The sequence below is a fragment of the Dromaius novaehollandiae genome, chromosome W, assembly GCF_036370855.1.
Source record: "Dromaius novaehollandiae isolate bDroNov1 chromosome W, bDroNov1.hap1, whole genome shotgun sequence".
In the NCBI taxonomy this organism is placed as follows: domain Eukaryota; kingdom Metazoa; phylum Chordata; class Aves; order Casuariiformes; family Dromaiidae; genus Dromaius; species Dromaius novaehollandiae.
The window spans coordinates 54,384,342-54,405,110 of NC_088130.1; the positions used below are offsets into that span (position 1 = coordinate 54,384,342).

At 42.0% G+C, this 20,769-nt stretch overlaps 2 protein-coding genes across 3 annotated transcripts in view; one reads left to right on the forward strand and one right to left on the reverse strand.

The window, feature by feature from the left end:
• The first annotated feature begins 216 nt into the window (after positions 1-216).
• On the forward strand, positions 217-12,789 carry LOC135323430 (hydroxymethylglutaryl-CoA synthase, cytoplasmic). 2 transcript variants are annotated; one of them, XM_064500626.1, is made up of 10 exons: positions 217-366; positions 6,030-6,487; positions 6,865-6,990; positions 7,496-7,660; positions 8,367-8,535; positions 8,651-8,821; positions 9,597-9,703; positions 10,055-10,180; positions 10,478-10,641; positions 11,026-12,789. In XM_064500626.1, exons 2-10 carry the CDS (start codon positions 6,040-6,042, stop codon positions 11,116-11,118), a joined length of 1,569 nt encoding a protein of 522 aa, XP_064356696.1. In that variant the 5' UTR covers positions 217-366; positions 6,030-6,039; the 3' UTR covers positions 11,119-12,789. The 2 variants fall into 2 exon arrangements, with proteins under 2 accessions (XP_064356696.1, XP_064356697.1); XM_064500627.1 differs by lacking the exon at positions 217-366 and adding an exon at positions 4,068-4,126.
• Positions 12,790-14,431: 1,642 nt separating this feature from the next.
• The window catches only part of LOC112983997 (serine/threonine-protein kinase NIM1), a 29,781-nt gene continuing 23,443 nt past the window's right edge, over positions 14,432-20,769 (reverse strand). The window contains exons 4-5 of the mRNA XM_064500628.1: positions 17,299-17,567; positions 14,432-15,291 (exon numbers count right to left, since the gene is read on the reverse strand). Coding sequence (XP_064356698.1) covers positions 14,542-15,291; positions 17,299-17,567 — 1,019 coding nt within the window. The 3' untranslated portion in view covers positions 14,432-14,541. The remainder of the gene's footprint in view (positions 15,292-17,298; positions 17,568-20,769) is intronic.

Below are 20,769 nucleotides of genomic sequence, written 5' to 3' on the forward strand. Positions count from 1 at the left end.
AGCCGTCCTACTCTCACCCGCAGTCGGCAGCGCGCTCCCATTGGCTGCCGCCGCGCTGCGCTCGGCTCCCATTGAGCGCTCCGCGCCTCTGCCGCGTCCTCATTGGCGCGCTGCCCTCTGGCCACGTCGCGTCACTTTCTCACACCATTCCCCCCGCCTTCTTCGGCCGCTGAGAGCCGGCCGGCGGGCGGGACCCGAGCGGAGGCAGCTGTGATTGGTCGGGAGAGCTGCCGCTCACGGCCCCGGCCGGCACTCGGGCGGCGAGGCTGTTTAAAGGCGCCGCGCGCTGGTGCCCCGTGTTTCCTGCCGTGCGTGTGAGCGAGGGTGCGGAGCGCAGCGGCCACCGGGAGCCATCGCCTCGGACAGGTGAGGGCGGCTCGCTGCGGCAGGCCGTTGGGCCTCGCTCGCCTTCCCCCCGTGCTGGCGCTGGGGAAAGGGACCGGGGACGCCGGCACCCCCGGAGCCGAGCCGTGCGGCGGGGCTGGGCGGGCGCTGCCCTCCCTCTCGCAGCGGTGCGCGGGGGGACAGGTCTACCCCAAGGTCGGCTCCGCCACGCAAGGTGCTTCGCAGCGGCTCTCGGCGCGCCTGAAGCTCCGCCCGCAGTGCGGCAGGGCGAGCGAGGAAGGCGGCTCTGGGTGTCCCGTAACGTACGTGTTAGCCGCGCGGTGGAGTCGGCTGGGCGCTGCGCGGAGCCCTCCCGAGGGAGCTTTCCCACCGGCGCAGCCCGCCTGCCGGGGTGAGAGTGTCGCTGGCGCCGCTGGAAGCGACTCCCACAAATGGAGCTTTGCTTGAGCCGAGGTGATGCTGCCACCTCACTGCCTTGGGGTCCGCAGAACCGGCGGTTACGCGGTGCGGTGTGCCGCGCACCAAGAGGCCTCGGGCTGCCTCCCGGAGGCGTTTGCCCGGGGTCCGGCGTGTCGGAGAGCTCGAGAGGAGCCTCCCCTTCCCCTCCCCCCCCGCGCCCTCGGCGGAGCCGCAGTGCGGGCGATGCCCCGCGGCCAGCGCCCACCGGCCGCCTCGCGCGCCAGCCCGCCGCCGCGGGAGCCCCGTCTCCCACCGCGGGGAGCGGTGCCGGCGCCGGCGCCCGTGGGCGGGCCCGGGCTGCCTGCCGCATCTCCGGTAGCGCCCGCGCCGTCGCCATCCCAGGTGCGTACCGAGAGTCATGTCCCGGGGTCTTGCAGTAACGGCCTCGGTGTGCTGAGCTAGGGAGGGGGATCTTAGATGCTCTTATGGACGGATTTCAGATCTCTTCTGACTGTCTCCTATAGCTTGGCATGGTCCGACATTACTTGCCTTTTTTTGTTATTTAATCTCATTTTGTTAACTCAATAGTGAGCAGTGAACATGATGATGCCACATTTCATGCGTGGTGTGGCAGTGAACGCCCACAGGTTTGAGTAACTGTAATCTGGGTGAAAACACTGACCTCTTGTGGCCTGATAAGTGTTTCGTATGCACTTCTCGGTATCACTGGTAAATGTATTTTAGTGGAGTGGAATAACCAGATTTATTTAAATGATGTTGTAGCTTTAGTTAAAATGCCATCACTGTTTTGCTTCTAGAAAAAAAAACTGTTTATTTCATAAACAATCTATTATGCAAGTACTCGAAGTCAAAGGAAAAAGAATTACAAACTGCAGTGCCTGTAGCAAACAGGCTTGGGTTTTTATTTTCTACCTCTCAGTATTTTGTATGAAATAAAACTTAAGTAGGAACTAATAGGCAAGTTATTGGCAGAATATTATTAATAAAGATAATGAAAGCCACCAGTTGCACTTGTTATGGAAGAATGTATTTCTGGTATTTGGCAATATTAACAGAAACCAGTGGCTGTTGTATGTTACTAATCTATCCCCTACATGTTCTTAGGGAGACAAACCAAAATCTGGTTTCTCATTTCTTTTTAAAACATCTTAAACATTTGACAACCCCAATAAATATCCTAGAGAAGTATTAGGAAGAAATTTGAGTACTCTTTCAGTAAAAATCAGTGACTGGCTTTTTTGTGTTCAATCAAAAGGACACAGGGGTGTTTGTTTTTCCTCAAGTAAGCTATTTTTTCTGTAATGACTGTCTTGCTTAAGATGTCCTATGTCTCACTTAAGTGCTCAGAGCAAACTTATGAAGCCACATCTTGCCGTATATCCCGATAGCCCTGACTGCTTGCTCCATTAGACACATTTGGTGAGCTACCCATGAGGATACAATTAGAAATAGCCTCCCTTTAGTTATCTTCAGCAAAAAGTTTTCTAATGAAAGTTACGGTAAGTAATATAGAATTAAATCTCAATTTTAATCTAAGTTCTGTAACTAGCAAGCACAGAAGCAAAGGTGGTGCTTTCCTTTGCCTTATCAATAATTGAATCCTTGTGGTATGTTCCATTTCCAGAGAATTCACTCCCTGCTTAAAAGCAACCTTTATCTATGGTTGTTACCTGCATCAAGTCCATTATGTGTTGTCATTTTGTCTTGCCTGTTAATACAGATCTTTAATTAAAATTAAATGTCTAAGAGTTGATCTCTGCAGCCTTTCACTCTTAGTGTTCTGCTCCTGGAGCAGAATCTCAGCTCTACATGCATTTCTTACTTGGCCCCCTTCAAAGAAAGGAAGGTATATTGTGCCCCAAAGAGGGCTGGACTCCAAAATCCTTTTCCTAGCTGGGGCCTGTGGCTTGGGAGCTCCCTGCTGATAGCACGTGTCTCTTTCCATTCAAAGAACAGAGCAGACCTGCCCTCTTTCTTCTCTTCACTGCCTCTGCATTTGGGATAAAATATGGTTCTTGGAGCAGGGTCTGGAACCCAGGAATCATGTAAACAAGAGCATGCAACTTTTCAGTTACTCTGTCTAGCCTAATAAATCTTCTTGTCTGGACAGTAACAGCTCCAAAAAAAGGTGGAGATGTTCACTGGAGTAGCCTTCAGAAGTCACTGTCTGTAAACATCACCTCAAACCCTCCTGTTGAAGGAAGTGGACTTGCCGTGCAGTTCCTGAGTGGGTGTCCTAGGGCCATCACCAGACAGCTGCATTCTCCACCTGTGACTTAAAAGAAAGCAGTGGCCAGCACTCATTTCTCAGAATGTAGTCCTCTTGGTGTAGGATAAATTCTTAATCCCACCCACCAGGGTGATCTTCTCGTAGACATTATTCTGTTGTAATCAGCCTCTTGTAGTCTAGTCAGACTAAAACTGGAGACCATACTGTGCCCCCTCCCTGAAACAGTTGAAGCATGCAAAAAAGTACAACTTACAAGCGTTTGAGAAACTTTAAAATAAAAATAGAATGTAGGCTTACAGGGTATGGTAGCTCCTGATGGGGGATTGTCAAAAACAGTTTTGGATGTTGCTGGGTTTTATTTTCAGTCTTTATTGGATTTACTTCCATACTGATGCAGTTATCTGGAATTGTGTCAAGGTTTATAACCGCAGAAGAACAGCACAAGGCCATGTTAAAACACTTACTGGACCTCAGCCAAAGCAGAAGGTCTCTGGAAGAAGGGAGGTTTGTCTCCGTAATCCATACAGTCCTCTGCATCTACAAACGCTAGGTGTCCTGGCGGTACGTAGTGCTGGGGGAACAGCTGCCCAATGCATGGCTTCACGTTTTACATCTTGTCAACACACAGGACATGAAAGTATGCTCAGTCAGAGGAAAGCACAGATCGTGCTGCCTTCACCACCTCATCTCACTGCTCTTGCCAAGGCACAGAAACGCAGCAGCGGGGAGGGGGCAGGTGCCCTGGTTCACATGCTCGCTAGGTTTATTGCGTACAGCCAGTCTGATGGGTGCACGGAGCTTAAAGCAGCGACTTAAAATACTTCAGCAGCTGCCATGCTACACGCACTTCTATGGGATTTCTTTTCCCCCTAAGTGATGGCTTAGCTTCAGACAAAGCAGCCGCTCAGCCTCAAGAAACCCTCCCCGGCGGGGAAGCGCGCCGCGGGCGGCGGCGGTTGAAACGGCAGCAACGGTGGCGCCGCGCCATGCCCACCCCGTCACCAGGGGCCGCGCGTGCGCGCTCCCCGCCCGCCCCAAGGTGACGGCACGGCCGCGCCTGCGCGCTGCGGCCCCCCCCCCGCCTCGGGCGCTGCCCCGCCGCCGGGAGCCGGCTATGGGATTCCGCAACGTGTAAGGGGGCTGGGGGGGGCGGGGCGGGCCCGCGGGGTGACCTTCCCCGCTCCGCCGGCGGTTACCGCGGGGGGCCCCGAGGGGGCGCGGGTAACCTGGGGGGGGAAGGGGAGCGGCGGCGCGAGCCCCCCGCGGTCGCCTCAGGAGAGCCGTTGGAGGCCGGGGCGCGCCGCGAGGAGCCGGGCGGTGGCTCGTGCCCCTGCCCGCGACGTGCCGGGCGGCGGCGGCGGCGGGACCCGGCGGGGCGGCGCTGCCCGCTGCGGTGTCTGCTCCTGCCGAGCGGGCTCGGGCAGCGGAAACGAAACGGCGTCTCCCGCCGTTCAGCCGCCCGGGGCGGTGCGATAGCGGCGGCGCTGCTCCCGGGGGAGTGGAGCACCGGCACGTTTGGGAATCGCTGCACCGCGGGGCGGAGTGCCCCCCCCCCCCCCCGAGTGAAGTTTTTAGCAGCCGCGGTGGTTCAGGGGGCGTGCGTTTCCGACCCAGATAGGTGAGGAAAAGAAGAATCCTGACTAGCTATGGCTCCATTTCTAATCTTAAACTTGCAGTGTTTTTTTTTATTGGTATTTTTTTCATTTGACTAGATAAAATAGTGTGAGAGTTTGAGTGTAATAGGATTCATGAATATCTTAAAGTCTGTTTTCTCTCTTGAAATCCTGTGTTAATAGATCGCACGTATTGTTGTTCTGGAACACCTCAAAAAGCAGTTTTAAATGGACTTTTCCATGAATTTACGCATTTTAATACAAACAAATATAGGGTGAAATGGGTTATTTTAGGTACATCGTAGGTGCGTTTGAAACTTTCTTAAAGGCAATCAGAATGCCTGCAAGCCATGTGTTTGTGCTTTAAGTCTCATTTAGGACTTTCACTTTCAGTTTAACATGTAACAGAAGACATTTGTAATGTTTTCCTAGCATTTGTATTAATACGTATCATGCGATGTCATCATTTCTGGTTAGAAAGGCTTTATTCGTTTATGCAGCTCACCGTGATCTTGTAGAAGAAGCTGGATAAGGTCAGTTTGACAGTACTTATAGCTGGGCACAAAAGAGACGATTGTTCCTTAAGGATGTAAGTAAAAGTACAGGAAAAATTGTACTTATCCACTCAATATGGATAGGGCTAAAGTAATAGAATACAGTATGTCCTAGGGTATAGTAATAGTAGAGTAAGAGGGTTAAAATGAGAAATCTTAGTCTACCAGGAAGGATCCCTATGTGTTCTCCTTAGCCTGGGAAATACTCCTTTGAGTCTAGTGTTCGGGAATGTCAAAAACAGACTACATGGCGGGTGGGGGGGACCCACAAAAACTGCCATCTTTTTTGCAAGTATAAGCAAAATGGAGCAACTTGGATCATTTAGTTTAAAAATGAAAACAATTTTGAAGGCTGTTTAAGGTGGAATTTCCTGGTAAGAATACATTGTAATCTGAAGTTCTCAATCAGCAACATTTTAAAAAAAATCCAGTGTTTCTAGCTTAGTTGTGTAAAACTGAGACCTAATACAAGCCTTAGAAGTAAAAGTAGAAAAATGAACATTAGGACTCATATTTCTTGAATACTTAACATTTGTTAATTGTCCGTTTTGCTTCAGTGAAATAACCTAGACTTAAGCTAAGCATATGTATCTTCAGGTCTGAAATTGTATTTTCAGATAAAAGAACTTCTTAGTATAAAATGTTAGTAAATTTCTAAAGATGTTTACTGTATGCTCAGACCGAAATATCCCAAGAGGCAAAGGCTTGCCTTTTGTAAATGAAACTAAAATAGCTGAAACTTAACCTTTTCTGTAAACTATAGAAGATTGTAGTATATGTGAAGTAGGTTGCTAAAAATGGATGTGAATAAGTCAGCTGTTTTTATGGTTTGTGGTTTTTTTCTTTTTTCTTTTTTTTTATTTTAAGATCTGCCACGATGCCTGGGTCTCTTCCAGTGAACGCTGAATCCTGTTGGCCAAAAGATGTGGGAATTGTTGCACTGGAAATATATTTTCCTTCTCAATATGTTGACCAGACAGAGCTGGAGAAGTATGATGGTGTGGATGCTGGCAAATACACCATTGGGTTAGGCCAGTCAAAGATGGGATTCTGCTCTGACCGGGAGGATATCAATTCTCTCTGTTTGACTGTGGTTCAGAAGCTCATGGAGAGGAACAGTCTTTCCTATGACTGTATTGGGAGATTAGAAGTTGGAACGGAGACAATAATTGATAAATCAAAATCAGTAAAGACTGTCCTGATGCAACTCTTTGAAGAATCTGGTAACACAGATGTAGAAGGAATTGACACCACAAATGCATGCTATGGAGGCACAGCTGCTCTTTTTAATGCTATTAACTGGATTGAGTCCAGTTCTTGGGATGGTAAGTTCAGGGTATTTTGTTGAAAGGTTATGTCATTCTCTGTTGTTGATGATTCAGAGTTCATGTTTAACCATATAAAACTCAGAGGATAAAATAATGCACTCTTGAGAAGTCGTCGTCTTAAGTGCTCTGGGCATTGGCCACTAGTTCAATTACATGCAAAAAGTAATGACACAGATAAACATCACTGGACTTTCCTTGTAAATTTTGGTGGCTGCCAGGAAAAACATGAAATGGGGCGAACAAGTAAAGATTGAAGAGCCCCTTAATCCTGCAGTCATCTCCTCTATAAACAGAGGTCTAAAAATTGTTGCTGGATATTAATATCTACTAGATCTTGACTCTTTTTCATGGCTATCTCTGTGTGTTCTTTGCAGGACGTTATGCACTTGTTGTTGCTGGAGACATAGCTGTGTACGCCACTGGAAATGCCAGGCCGACAGGTGGAGCCGGTGCTGTTGCTATGCTAGTTGGTCCAAATGCACCTTTAATTTTTGAGAGAGGTTAGTTTTATGAGAAAATAGACCATTCAGCTAGACACTGTATCCCTTCTGAAGCCTGTCCCCTGTTTTTGTGGGTTGTTGGAGGGCTGGATTAATAAATACCCTCTTGTGCCAGAAATTGTACTTTGTCTCCTATTGCTCTGGGCTAACTTGTGCAAGTCCCATTAGAGGAGGCAGCAAGGATCAATTAGAGATGCTTCTGTCTGTTTTTTCCTTGGGGATTCTCCAATAAAATTGACAAAGAATGGACTAGAGCTGAATAACAAAGCTCTCTACGTACAAGAAGAAATTATGAAAATCATTTGTTACTTGTGTTTGTCATGCTCGATCCTACTGTACTTGAGTACAAGGGAATCAAGAACTGTGCGTGAAAGAAGGGCCAGAAGTGCTATTAAAACCTGCTTGACTAGGGCCAATTACTTGTTCTTCACATGTGTCACGTGATGTGTTTAAATCAACTCAAAGTAGCTGAATAAAGTAATTTTTGTCAATTTCTCTTAACCAGGATTGCGTGGAACCCACATGCAGCATGCTTATGACTTCTATAAACCAGACATGGTGTCTGAATATCCTGTAGTTGATGGCAAATTATCTATACAATGCTACCTCAGTGCATTAGATCGCTGCTATACTGTCTATCGCAACAAAATCCACGCCCAGTGGCAAAAGGGTATGTGGCCTCACATCATGACATTGCAAAATCTGGCAAATATGGGAGTGTATAATTACACAGACATATATTTTCAAGTTTTGGCATCTAATCTAAAGACTAGTATATGCTCCATTTCTTTGTGTTTATGTGTTTCAAGGTGGCTGAAATCTTTGTTTGCTGTCTCCCATATGAAATGCCTTATTTCTGTATTGGTATGACTGAATGCATTATCTTCAGTAAGGAGTAGCCTCTACAGGCTTTTGCTAGTTTTGTAAAGTGTAATATCTTGCCTAAAAGCATGTTCCTCCTCCCTCTCCCCCAAGATTCTGAACATACTGAGGTTAATATTTAAAAACTGTACAACAATATCGATGTTTACCCCCATATGTTTAACGATTGCTTCACCCTTATTAAGAAGCATAGGTTTGAAGACTAGATGAAGTAGCTTATTTCTTATTTCAAAATACTGAGTAGAAATACTGAGATGCTGTCAAGCTTTTAGCTTTTCCTGCTAGAAAAAGGGCATTGTTAGTTGGTGCACAAGATCAGTAAGAAGTAATTTTTTAAATAGAAGTAGTGACAGTATTTTAAATAAACTTGGCAGCAATGGTTAGTCTTATGGTTATCTTCTGAGTGCTGACATGTCAGAATTTCCCTTTTTATTTTAACAGTTAAAGCCAGTACTAGTAGTAAGTTGTAACACATCTTATTCTCCCACTTCCAGAGGGGACAGACAGACGTTTTACCTTGAATGACTTTGGATTCATGATCTTTCATTCTCCCTACTGTAAACTGGTACAGAAATCTGTGGCCAGACTATTGCTGAATGACTTTCTCAGTGACCAGAACCCAGAAACAGCAAATGGTGTTTTCAGTGGTCTGGAAGCTTTCAGGTGAGAATAGTTGCTATCTTTCTTATTCAGCCAGTCTTAATTTGTTAAACATCCAAGATGTCTTTCCTTTCTGCTATTTTAGTAACTGCTTTTAAATGCTTTTTCTTTTTCATAGGGATGTTAAACTGGAAGATACCTATTTTGACAGAGATGTGGAAAAAGCTTTTATGAAAGCTAGTGCTGAGCTCTTCAGTCAGAAAACCAAAGCTTCATTGCTCGTATCCAATCAGAATGGAAATATGTATACCCCTTCGGTCTATGGTTGCCTTGCTTCCCTTCTAGCCCAGTAAGCATAAAATCAGGAAAAGAAAGTAATAGCTTTTCATATGTAAGCATATAAAATAGTTTTGTTTCAGATAGCCGCCTGTAAAAGCACCATCTAGGAAACCTTCTCCTACTAGATTACCTTGAGTTTCTAAAACTAGATGATTATTCTGTGCACATAATCTTCTCAAATGAAAAGCAAATTCAAAACTTTCTTGCCAGAAGTTGACTTGAAAGAGCTGTTTCCCTTCTAAAGTAGGATCTTATTTGTAGGGTGGTGATCTTTTCCCAGTATCAAAAAAAAAAAAAAAAGAAAAAAACCTAGTGAAAGGAGAATTGGAATACCTTCTCTGTTCTCATATAATAAATGAAATCAATATTTGCTTAACACACTGTTGTATTTTGTGCAATCACTGAGGCTTTCACAAAATCCCTTTTCAATAGAACCACTCTTCTTGGGTCATTTTTTCTTTGTTGTGACCTTGTACTCCAGAATGTGATATTTCATTTAAGGCTTTAGGTAATTTAAGAATGAGAATTAGCTGCCTTTTAGATAATCATATTCTGGGCATTAATGTGCTCTCTTTTGCTTAGTCACCCTTGAAAATAATTGCATAGCAGCAGTGTTTGAAATTGTGTTTTAAAAAATCATCACTTATGCATATAGCGATGATAAATGTGCATTTTAGTCAATACAATTTGCTGGCTGCTTTTTGTAAGCTGCTGCAATTTTTGGTTTTTTAAATTTGACACCTAGGCTTAATTCTCACTTTAAACAGCTGTTGTTTGACTTGCAGGTACTCTCCAGAGCAGCTTGCAGGACAGAGAATTAGTGTGTTCTCCTATGGCTCTGGTTTTGCTGCTACGCTGTATTCCATCAGAGTTACACAGGATGCCACTCCTGGTGAGTGAAGGGAAGAGAGGCTGATGAGCTCCCTTGGATAGCTCACTTACTTACAAATGCTTTGTTACGGTAACCACCAGCATAAGTAGGCCTGCAGAACAATGCCTAATGATAATAACAGTAAACTAAAGAGGCTTCAGGGACTACTTCAACTCTTTCCCTGGGCAAATAGATAATAAGTAGTTGTTCTTCAAATGCTATGTGTTTTGCTTGTATAATCTGGAATATTTTTAAATCAGTAACGGTTTAGCTTCTGCAATGCAAAATATTTTGAATGATTTTGAAATGCTACCGTGCTAGTATGCATCTCTCAGCACTGCTGCTGCCTTACATGATGGCTTTTTATTGTAGGTTCTTCCCTGGACAAAATAACTGCCAGCCTTTCTGATCTTAAAACAAGACTTGACTCAAGAAAATGTATTGCACCTGATGTCTTTGCTGAAAACATGAAGATTAGACAGGAAACACATCATTTGGGTAAAAACTGCTTAAATATAAATCATCCTCCATCCTACAATAAAATTTATATGGCTTAATTCACATGAATTTAATTAAATGATTGGGGTGTGGAATGAAGGGAAGGTCCAACTCGTTCTACTTCTATATAGCTTGTAAAGTGCTTTTCTATAGCTTGTATTTATTGGACCAGTGTAGTTGAAAATGCAGACTTGGTTTTCCTGCCTTACTACTTCCAGACTGCACTGTGTAAATATCTCTCTTGTATAAAACTGTCATCAGGAACTGACTAACAGTGTCTTACTGGCTTTCTTACAGCCAACTATATTCCACAGTGTTCAGCAGAAGATCTCTTTGAGGGAACATGGTACCTTGTGCGTGTGGATGAAAAACACAGAAGAACTTATGCAAGGCGCCCACTGATGGGTGATGGACCTCTGGAGGCAGGAGTTGAAGTTGTCCACCCAGGCGTTGTTCATGAGGTGAACACTGCACTCTTTTAAAGTTGGAGTTAAATAGTGGAACAGTTTATGTGCATGTGTTAGCATGTGGATGTATGTCAAAAGAGGAAAGGGTCTGACAAGTTATTTCAAATACTTTGTTAAAATAGGTAATGTACAAGCCAGAGGTAAAATGCTGAACATGGGATTTTTAAAAAGTTACATTTCAACAGAATAAGAATGAAACTGCACAAGTAACTGGCTCCTTTCACACAATCAGTTTGCATGAAACATGACTGATTTGAATGATTTAAGGCCAAGTTGTCCAATGTTGCGTGAACGTTGTCTGATCATTGGCATAGCCATGAAGTAAGAATGTATGTGAACTGGAAAACTGAATTTAATATTTTTTTCCCTTCTTCTTAGCACATCCCAAGCCCTGCTAAGAAAGTGCCAAGAATCCCTGCAACAACAGAATCTGAAGGCGTCACTGTTGCCATTTCCAATGGGGAGCATTAAGATACCTCTGTGAGGTGGGGAATGAAAAACGGTGTGAGGGTAGGGTGAGAGAGAGAAAAAGGATTAAAATAGTATGAAGTTTCACTGTACAGTAATACTTAATTGGAGCATGGAACTGTTTAACTCCTTGAAAAATTCATTTTAATATGGTGTGATATTTATAGTGTTTTCAGAACACTAAAATCATTAATATACTGGAGATGGAGGGACTTGCCAGGGTCTTTAACACATCTGAATTTTTTTTAATTGCTGAGTTGTAGCTGTGTTCTATTACAAGATCTTTGTATGTAGAAAAATGAATTTTCTGCCTGCCTTTTCCATGTAAAATGACTTGAAACTTAAACTGTTAACAACTTGTATTCAAAAGTGTACGGCAAAACAGTCTAAGCTTTTTATGTTAGGGTTCTCAGTGCCTTGACAGTAAGTAGTCCATCTTCTGAATACCATGTTTCTCTTCCCCTTTATCACCTTTCCCTACTTCTCCCAATCCACCTCCCAGCTGCCTCATTGCTTTGGAAAAGGTGTAGAACCAGATAGCATTGATTAATGGAATAGAATCTCTCCTATCAAAATGACTGGATTAAGAACGGCTAGACTGACAGATTTTTTTTTAAGAACTCTGTAACTGACTGTGTTAGTTACTATATAATTCCTCCTCATATTGTGTGCTTTATACCTCCAGTATAAATCACAGCAGTATGGAAGGAAAGAGGAATGACATGAGAGGCAGTTGCTTTTTTCTTCCAGAGAACAAAAAGGCGTATTTCTTAGGTTCATCAATTTGGCACCTTTCAAGATTATTTAACTGTAACAGAAGAAGAAGTATTTAAGACAGATTAATTTTTCAAATAAAACTTCTGGATCTTCTGGAGCTGTTTTAATTGGCAAGCTAAGGAAGGGAGGAAGATCAGTTTGTCTGGAATGTTGGCCTCTCATTATTCTTTATATATACATTTCTAAGAGACTATTTGTAACTCTGAATTTGGCTTCATACTTTGAAGTAGTGGTAATGTTGTAGTAGATAAGTATGAGTTTTTTCCTTTTTTTCCCCCCCAACATGCAAACTAAAAGCTAGCCATTTTGCAAGTGGTACATGTACAACGCTAATGGGGAGTCCATTCTGGTAGATTTTTAAAGCCCAGATTGGAGATGAACTATGACGTGAACCTTGTAAGCTTGTAATATATATTTAAATTGACTTAATGTACAGAACAGTCTTGTTGAGTTTTATTTCTTTGTCTAATTCTACAAAGCTGCATTATCTAATATAAAGTAGCAAAAGAAATGATTTGTCTGTTAAATTACAATTTTTTTGGTGTAATGAAGTGTTTGTATGATCAGTCGCTCACTAGGATTTGATAACTTTTGCTGGATTTGTACAGTCAAGCTTTGGTAAAATAGTTGTTTATTATGAATTGCTGGGTACTAATCTGTTTGTTCTGTTGAAAATGATGGAACAATGATGCATGAAGATAGTGTTGCGAATATGTGGGTTTAGGTGCCCTCATGAAACTTATCTTGGCACCAGAAAAAGAATTTGCCATGGAACAAAGTCCATTGCTGGCAGTGGACAAGCCAAGGATTGAGCTACTGGCACAAAAAATTAACCACAGGGACCTCACTGTTTGTGAGGCTGATCCTTTAATAAAATAAAGTTTGAGACATTTGAAACCTGTTGGAGTAGTGCTGACTTGTTGGGCTTTCAGGATGCATTTTTTTCTTTAACAGGAAAGAAGGAGGAAGCTGGCCCTATGAAAACTTAAAGTTCTGGGTTCACAAATTGTACGGCCCTGCTGGATCTCACTTCTTAATACCATTCCGTTACAAAAATGGAAAGGGTTGCTCAGGCTGGTGGGAAACCAGTACTTCAGGGCTATGTTTCAAGATATCTTACATGCTTTTGGATAGATGCTGTTTATAGAGGGGAAGAATTCATTCCTAGCTTATGAATACAGTTCATCTTGTGAAGATAGTATTTTTTAATCCCCCTTTCACAACAGTTGTGAAAGTGGGTTCTTTCTTGCTTTATGCTTACCTGAGCCTGAGTTTGCCTAATTGCTCACTGGTGGCTTCTCAGAGTCATTCTGTTGCTCATTTAGATTAATTTGTTCTTTTGAAAGTCAACTGATGTCAGCCCCAGTAACAGATATGGCAAACCTGCCTTTAAATTTGAAAGCACCAGCTTGAACATCACTAAGCCTTGTTTAAGTTTACTTGCCTTAACTAAAACCATATAGGCTCTGCCTCTTAGCTTAGATATTTCAGCTGTACCTGTTCAGAGGACAGCTAGCTAACTGCATCTTTCCACCATTTACATTTGAGCCAATGGTGCTGCACATTAAAATAGAAAATACCTTATCAAAGCTGAAGGTAGGAATATCTACATTTTGGTGAAGTTCAGAACAATTGGTGTTAATTGTCAGGCTCCCCAACATTTAACTTGCCATAGTCAAGAGTATCAAAATTAGTGTTGTGCCAGCCCTTGTTGCCAGTTATGCCAGAAGTTAGTAGAAACCTTTAATGCTCAGTTTATAAGCAGATGTCTTTACCAGTTGCATTCAACTTACTGATACCTAGTGCTAAACCGAGAACTTAAAACTAGATGAATTTTTAGCATATAGTTAGTATCCCATTAGTTCATTATTGAGAGTGAAACTGGATGCCCAGCAGTTCTTAGACTATCAGCATCTTAAAAATAATTAAAATAGTCAGAAGGTTAGTAGACAGTAGACCAGCTGATTATGCAGTAGGGATTACAACCATACATGCAGGGTCAGAGCAGCCTATCTAAATTTCACTAGGCAGCCTTTCTGAATTGTGACAAATAAAGAAGCATCATCCAGTTGGTTTCTTTGTTTGACAGACAGCTTTGTAGTTTCTTTAGTTTTTTTTTTTTTTTTTTTTTTTTTTTTTAAGAAGCTCTCATATACAATTGAAATTAAGTAAGTTTAATTTGCTGGAGAAGTTTTTAAGAAAAAAAATGCAGTTGTTTAGATTGTGGTCTGATTTCTGCTTAAACATAGTTCTCTGCAAAAACTGTCCTGGTTTGTGGTTGTTAAGTTGCGTCAAGCTAAGGTAAAACTTTCAAGTACTTAACTGTTATATGCCTGTACGGAGATATTGCCCAAGAGCATTAAGTGCAATACTACTTGATCTTTATCAAAAGATCAGCTCCACTAATGAACTCTTACCTGTTTTACTTACGTACTTCTTGCACTGTCTATACCAGGTCACTGGAGCAAGGGATAAACATAAGTCCGTTAGAGCCCTACATTTGAGCTGCTTCAGTGTGAATTGAAAAATACAGAGGAGATAAGGCATTTTTGGTTTATTTAAAAATTACAAAAATGTAACACCAAAACTTGTGGAAAAATGAATAAAACCCTTTGTTAAACATGCCGAGTATAAAGCCTTCAGTGCAATTTATAAAATTGAACACAGCTTGGATGTGTGTTTTAGCCCACTGTAAGAACTGTTTTCTTTCTTAATGTCCTGTTCTTTGGGGTCTGGATTGGACATTATAGGAACACATTCCAGTGCCCTTTTTTTTTGTACTCTGTGCAAAACAATTCTGTAGACACCTGTTACTGAGCTGCGCGCGTCTTTTCCCCGGTTGTTTTGCATGTGTTCTTCTGTGATTCCCAGATCTTTCAGAATACTTTTCACTTCAGCTTCTTCATCTTTGAGTGTACTGATCTCTGATAAATACTTTGGATCCAGTTTAAATGGTTCTAAAGGTTTAGGGTACTGTATCCCTTGCATCCACTCACTGTTCATAATAAGTTTGACAGAGTACCGGTCAGTTGGTACTGGCTGAAGGACTCCTTTTATCAGTTTCTGACAAGTTTCTGAGAGGGAGGGGGGCAAACTGTATGTCCCTTCAAGAATGCACTTTTTCAGTTTGGCCACTGTATCTGCTCGAAATGGCATAATACCGGTCATCATAAAGTATAGCAGGATTCCTAGTGCCCAGATGTCTACATAAATGCCAACATAGTTTTCATCGCGGAAGAGTTCAGGGGCAGCATAAGGAGGAGAGCCACAGAAAGTATTTAAAGTTTCATCTCTTGTACTTATTGTGCTGAATCCAAAGTCTCCCACTTTAACACAAGTGTTACTGGTGTAGAATACATTTTCTGCTTTCAAGTCCCGGTGGATGATATTATTCTCATGCTATAGAACAAGAGGCAGATGTAGTGTTAGCTTGTTCACAGCAAAGGTCTTAAGTGACCACCACTATCATCAATTAGTTATAATAGAGGGGAAACAGAATTAGCTCAGGCAAAGCCAGGAATAACCATTGCTATAAAATTGAAAAGTATTTAAAACACATGTAACTTCCTTCTCTACTGATACGAAAAACAAGAGTAGCTGGAGAAGACAGGAAGAAGGGTTTTTTGTTTTTTTTTTTTTTTTAAATGGATAACAGTCTCTTGTTATCTCTTGTAATGTCATCATGGGTAACCCTACAAGACTAGATACTTGTAGCAAAATCTGCATAGCTTATTTTTCAGGGTTCAGAACATTTGCTTTTGCAACTGTTACATTTCTGTAATGATTTAAGTAACAAAACCAGTTTCTTTTTCGCAGTAGTTCCATTTTTGCATATGTTGTAAGCATGTGGAATAATGAAGTGAAAGCATTTTAGTTCACAAAGATCATGATGTATGTAGTCACAGATAAAGTAATAAAGTTGCTACAATTTTGTTGTGTGATCTTTGTGAACTAATTGTCCTATGAAGAACTGGTGCTGGCAGGAGAAAAGGACCACAAACTTGTGTCTTGTGATAGTTCACATCCTTGCAGGACACCAAGTTCAGTAACATCATCTAGCTTTAGAAATCTAAAAAGAATAGCTATGCCGTGACTTTTATTCTTTTTCCTCAAAGCTGGCAGTGGCAGCCGAGCATTCAAACTGAATTTGCTCTGCTTAGTGGAGCTGTACCTTTTCTTGATTAGGTGATGGTTTAGCTTCAGCTTTGAAATAACTAGGAAGAATAGATGGGTTTGAGCACTCTCTGCCCTATCCTTTGGGGGAACAAGGTGCATGTATCTGGAAATTCTAAGATATTTTAAAATACATTGTTAATAATGGCCTGGGATCTTCCTGTCCCCACGTGAATTGGCAGCAGTGAGATGGGATAGGAGTAGCCTAGATTTAATGATGGATTAGCAAGAATAAAATGTTTTACAGAAGTCTGTGCATTTAAGTGAAGAGATTGGCCAGGCTGTAGTTTGGGTTTAATGCTGAGAGAGAGATGTGAGCTTTGAATTTAAAGTAAGTTGTACTAGCTCCTAAATACCTCTCCTACAGAAAAGCTGTTGAAACTAATCCAATTGCTTACAATCGGATTGCTGACTAGTCTGTCGGCGTACATAACAAAATGTGTACGGCTTATGTATGCCACCAGCAGATTTTAATACTGTTTCTAGATGCCAGACCTGGAAATACCCTTACTTTTGACTTTCTGGTTTTCAGAGTATGAGCCTATGTTGCAGGAAAATACAAGTCAGCGGGGGGCACCCTGAGCCAACTTTAACAAATACTAGTTTTATTTCTTAAAATTGCAGAACACTCTCATTCTTTATGCTGTCATTTTAAGCTGCTGTAGTTACTATGCAAGGTTCAGAGGACACTGTATTGGAAGTAGATAATTATTATTGCCCTTTTCTGCCTTTGTAAGATGCTTTGTGCTCTACATAAACAGCATCATCCTAAATCCAGTTTGTGATACTGAAGACTAGGCAAGGAGAAGTGACTTGCTTGGTGGTCACTTCGCAGATCTGTGCCAAAGCAAGGACCAGCAGGTCCTGGAGCACTTTTATCTAGCAAAAGGAGGTGGGGTGATGCTATGTTTTGACATACCTGCAGGCAGGAAATGCAGCTTTGTTACCTAGTGCCTAGAGCAGGTTAAAGCAGACAGGAGAACACCATGTTACTTAATGGGTGGTTCCACCCAGCAAGTATTCCCAGTTCACTCTTCTCCCAAAAGCTGACACACCAAGATGGGTGTGAAGGATCTCTTAGACAACTTTAAGATAGCTCTTCTCTAACAGTTTTTCTCTTGAGAAATATGGGCCTGGAATCTTGATAACAGCAAACTTCCTCATTGAAAAACAGACAGCCACAAAAATCTGCTAGGGTAGTGCAGAACAACATGCTGTGGAAGAGCAACTTACCATGTGCTTCACAGCAGACACGATCTGGGAGAAGATGAGTTTGCACTCTGTTTCTAGCAACTTCCCTTCTGTACTGATTTTAGTGAAGAGCTCCCCACCTCCTGCATACTCCATCACCAGGTGCAGCTTTGAGAGTGTCTCCACCACTTCATACAGCCTGATGATATTTGGGTGGTGCAGTTTTTCCATGCTGGATATCTCACAAGATAGCAAGCGCTGAGTCTTCTGGTCTAGCTTGGTCTTGTCCAAAATCTTAATTGCTACTTTCTCTGAAAAGAAAAATGCTTTTCCCTGTTATTAATGCAATAGATAAAAATGGTAGCACTATGCATGTACAACCACACCTGGTTATATGACTGCAACAAAATTTCACCTCTAATCAATTTAAGATAAGCTACAGATCACCCTGTGATCTTTCACATACACCCATGTTCCGTTCTCTCTCTTGCATCCTACTCACTGCTGGTAATAGCTAAAGGGGCAGGTATTGCTAATGCTAATCAAATCATCTGTTGTCATAGCATGCTTCACTCATCGAGCTAATACATATCTGATGGACATATTTACATCATCTACTTTAGATGTCTAACCTAAGTATTGCAACAGCAAAAGTAGAAAGCTGACCCTGGTGAAGCGCTCCAAGTGTGCTGGGAAGTGTGCTGGGATGCCTGCATTCCCTCCCTCTATTACCTAGAAAGACGGAGGCAACCAAGATACCCATGAAGGCTTTGTCGTATCTAGCGGCTACGATGCATTCTTGGGATATACATTGTTGCTGCAAAGCCTCTAAAGCTGGGCTGCAAACCTGTGCCTCCCTTCTGAAGTGTGCTGCTTGCTAGGCTGTTGAAGATAGTCCCTACTTTCTCAGTTTCTTTTGTAATTATCTCAGTGCTGTTCAGATGAATTAGGCACGTTAAGCACAGCAACCTGGTACCTGCAGGCTAAATGAGGTGTCAAATTTAGGTACTTTGTTTCAGCAGAGACAGGCTAACCTGGGGGTGATTTAGGGACTTTGGATATAACCCTGCAAGTTTATAATGGCAAGATGTGTTTAAGGGGGTGTGACTTCCAGAACCTTTGCTTACCTTCCTACCCCACAAACTTTCCTGAGTTACCAAACCCAGTGTTGTAGAGGTTTGTCTTTCTCAGGATAGTTGTGCCAGTTTTTCCAACGTGTTCATACGCAAGTAGTTCTTGGCACCATATAGAACACAGAAAAAGTACAATTTTTTGTCTGTATTCCACAGTGAGCCATGAGTCCATGTCACAGACAGATTTTATACTGAGAAAAGGCCTAAAACAGTAAAGCGAAATGAGTTGCAGGGATCCGATTTACCTTGATGCAAAGCTAGCTGTGTTATATTGTCCTGGTAATGCAGGCTCCTAAGTTCTCCATGTTTCTGTAGCATATCTGTATGAAACCAAGGGTCACAAAACACTGATGTACATATGCAGTTGCACTGCCTCACCAAAGTAGCTCAAAACATTATTAACAGTTCAGTTAATATGGAAACATGAGGGCAATTCTAAGTGATAGGTTGCAACTTTTTTCTTCACTCTATTGATTACAGTTGATATTTGAAGGATTAGTCTGGTTAGAATAAGTTTACAGTGGCTTTATAATTTTGCTGTCTTGATAAGTTGTAAACTGGAACATGCCAGTAAAGGTAACTGTTTCTTCTTGAGAAAAAGGGATTTTTCTAAAATACCTTGAATTTTCATAGATTTCCTTACAAATACTATTTTAATCTGATCTTTTAGAAAGGAAAACTTTTCCCCAGTTTCTAGCACATAGCTATAAATTAAAAAAAAAAATCAGTATTGTGTACTTTTCACTTTAAGAGAAGAGTGAGAAGACCATTATATTTGGATGTATATTTTGGTATAAAAACATTCCAGATATTTTTTACTTAATATTATGAATTTATTTAACCTGAAGTTTAGTGTTTCAATACATGTAGAGGAAATGTCATTGATACATATGCCTGTATCTCTGTACAGGTCAAGGAAACTCCATGTTTTGTACATTTATATTTCTTAATAACATAAATGCATATTTTGATCCCACTACTAAAATGCGACAGACATTCTAAGCAAATGGGATTCTTGTAAAAGGTGAGTTATCACCTTGATGTCCCTATTTTCAGGAGGAGTCTGCAAGGTGTAGGGCAGTCTTCCCCATGCTGCTTCTCCCTAACCTGTTCAATCCTTTCTGGTGAGCCAGTTAGGAAAGATGCCACCTACTCCAGAGGTGCTGATGGTGACACAGTGAATCAGAAGCAAATGCAGCTACTGAACAGAAACAGCGTACAACACTAATGCTGGAAGAGCTCTGACTGCAGATCTAGAGGAGTAAAATCCTTGTCACGTTGGTAGCACACTGACCACCTAAACCAAGAGGAAAGAGCATCAGCAACAGTGGAGCTCACAGTACCTAACATTTGCACAACTGAATGCTCAGATAATAGAGGGGTAACAATTCTCACAATCTTAAACATAGAATTGCATCGTTACCTCTTGCTTTATAGAAGTTGGGGGCATTTGGACAGAACAATCAAACCAATGAACCTAGGAGGAAAAAAAAAAAAAAAGCACAAAGAAGGAAAAGCCTCCCTCCCTCTCCTTTTGCTAGAGTTTACCATTCCTCATGGTCAGTTTTCCTGCAAAATTTTTAAAAGGAAAGGAAGTAAAAAAAAGCTGTAGAATTATAGGGCCTGATCCTCTTATCATACTACCACAAAGCAGCAGCAAGCTCATATAAGTCTACATCATTGCAGCTGCACATGCACAATATGCAAAGAAAACCAGCCCCGCTAATGTGTAAAAGAACCTCATTTTCGTTTTTTAAATAATTCCCTCTGCTTCCACAAAATGCTTAACTTACAAATCCTGTATTACCCTTGCATGGCACCAGTGCTGAACAGAAGGACAGTAATGAGGAGTGGGCAGTTTGTTCATCAAAATACTAAAACACAGTAGCAAGAGATTGTGATTGACTATACCTAGTGAATATTGAGGTTTGAAAAGAACAACCTGAAGTCTTAGTGAATAAGAGAAGAACATTAGGAAAAGGTTGAGAAATGATGTCAGAAGAAGTAGCGTATGCTATGACTGCATGGCAAAAAGAAACAAACAGAACCAAGTTAAAACTGCTCAACAACAAAGCACACTGAGTACCTGCGCGTCCCTTCCCATGCAATTGATGTTTCACATTGCACTGGCTTTTTAACATCTGTAAAGTTTGGACATTCTTAATTGCACATATTCAGATGTGCTCTCACACTATATTTGTAAGATGGAGGGTATTTAAAATAAAGTTTACACAGAGCTTAGGAACATAATGCTCTTTGTAGCAAGCAACCCAGCAGGACCCTGGAGAAAAATCTCTGCCAAAATTTAGATTAATAAAATGGGTAATTCTTCTGAATCTGCTTAATATATATCATAACACCAAATGGTTTCCTGCCTCCT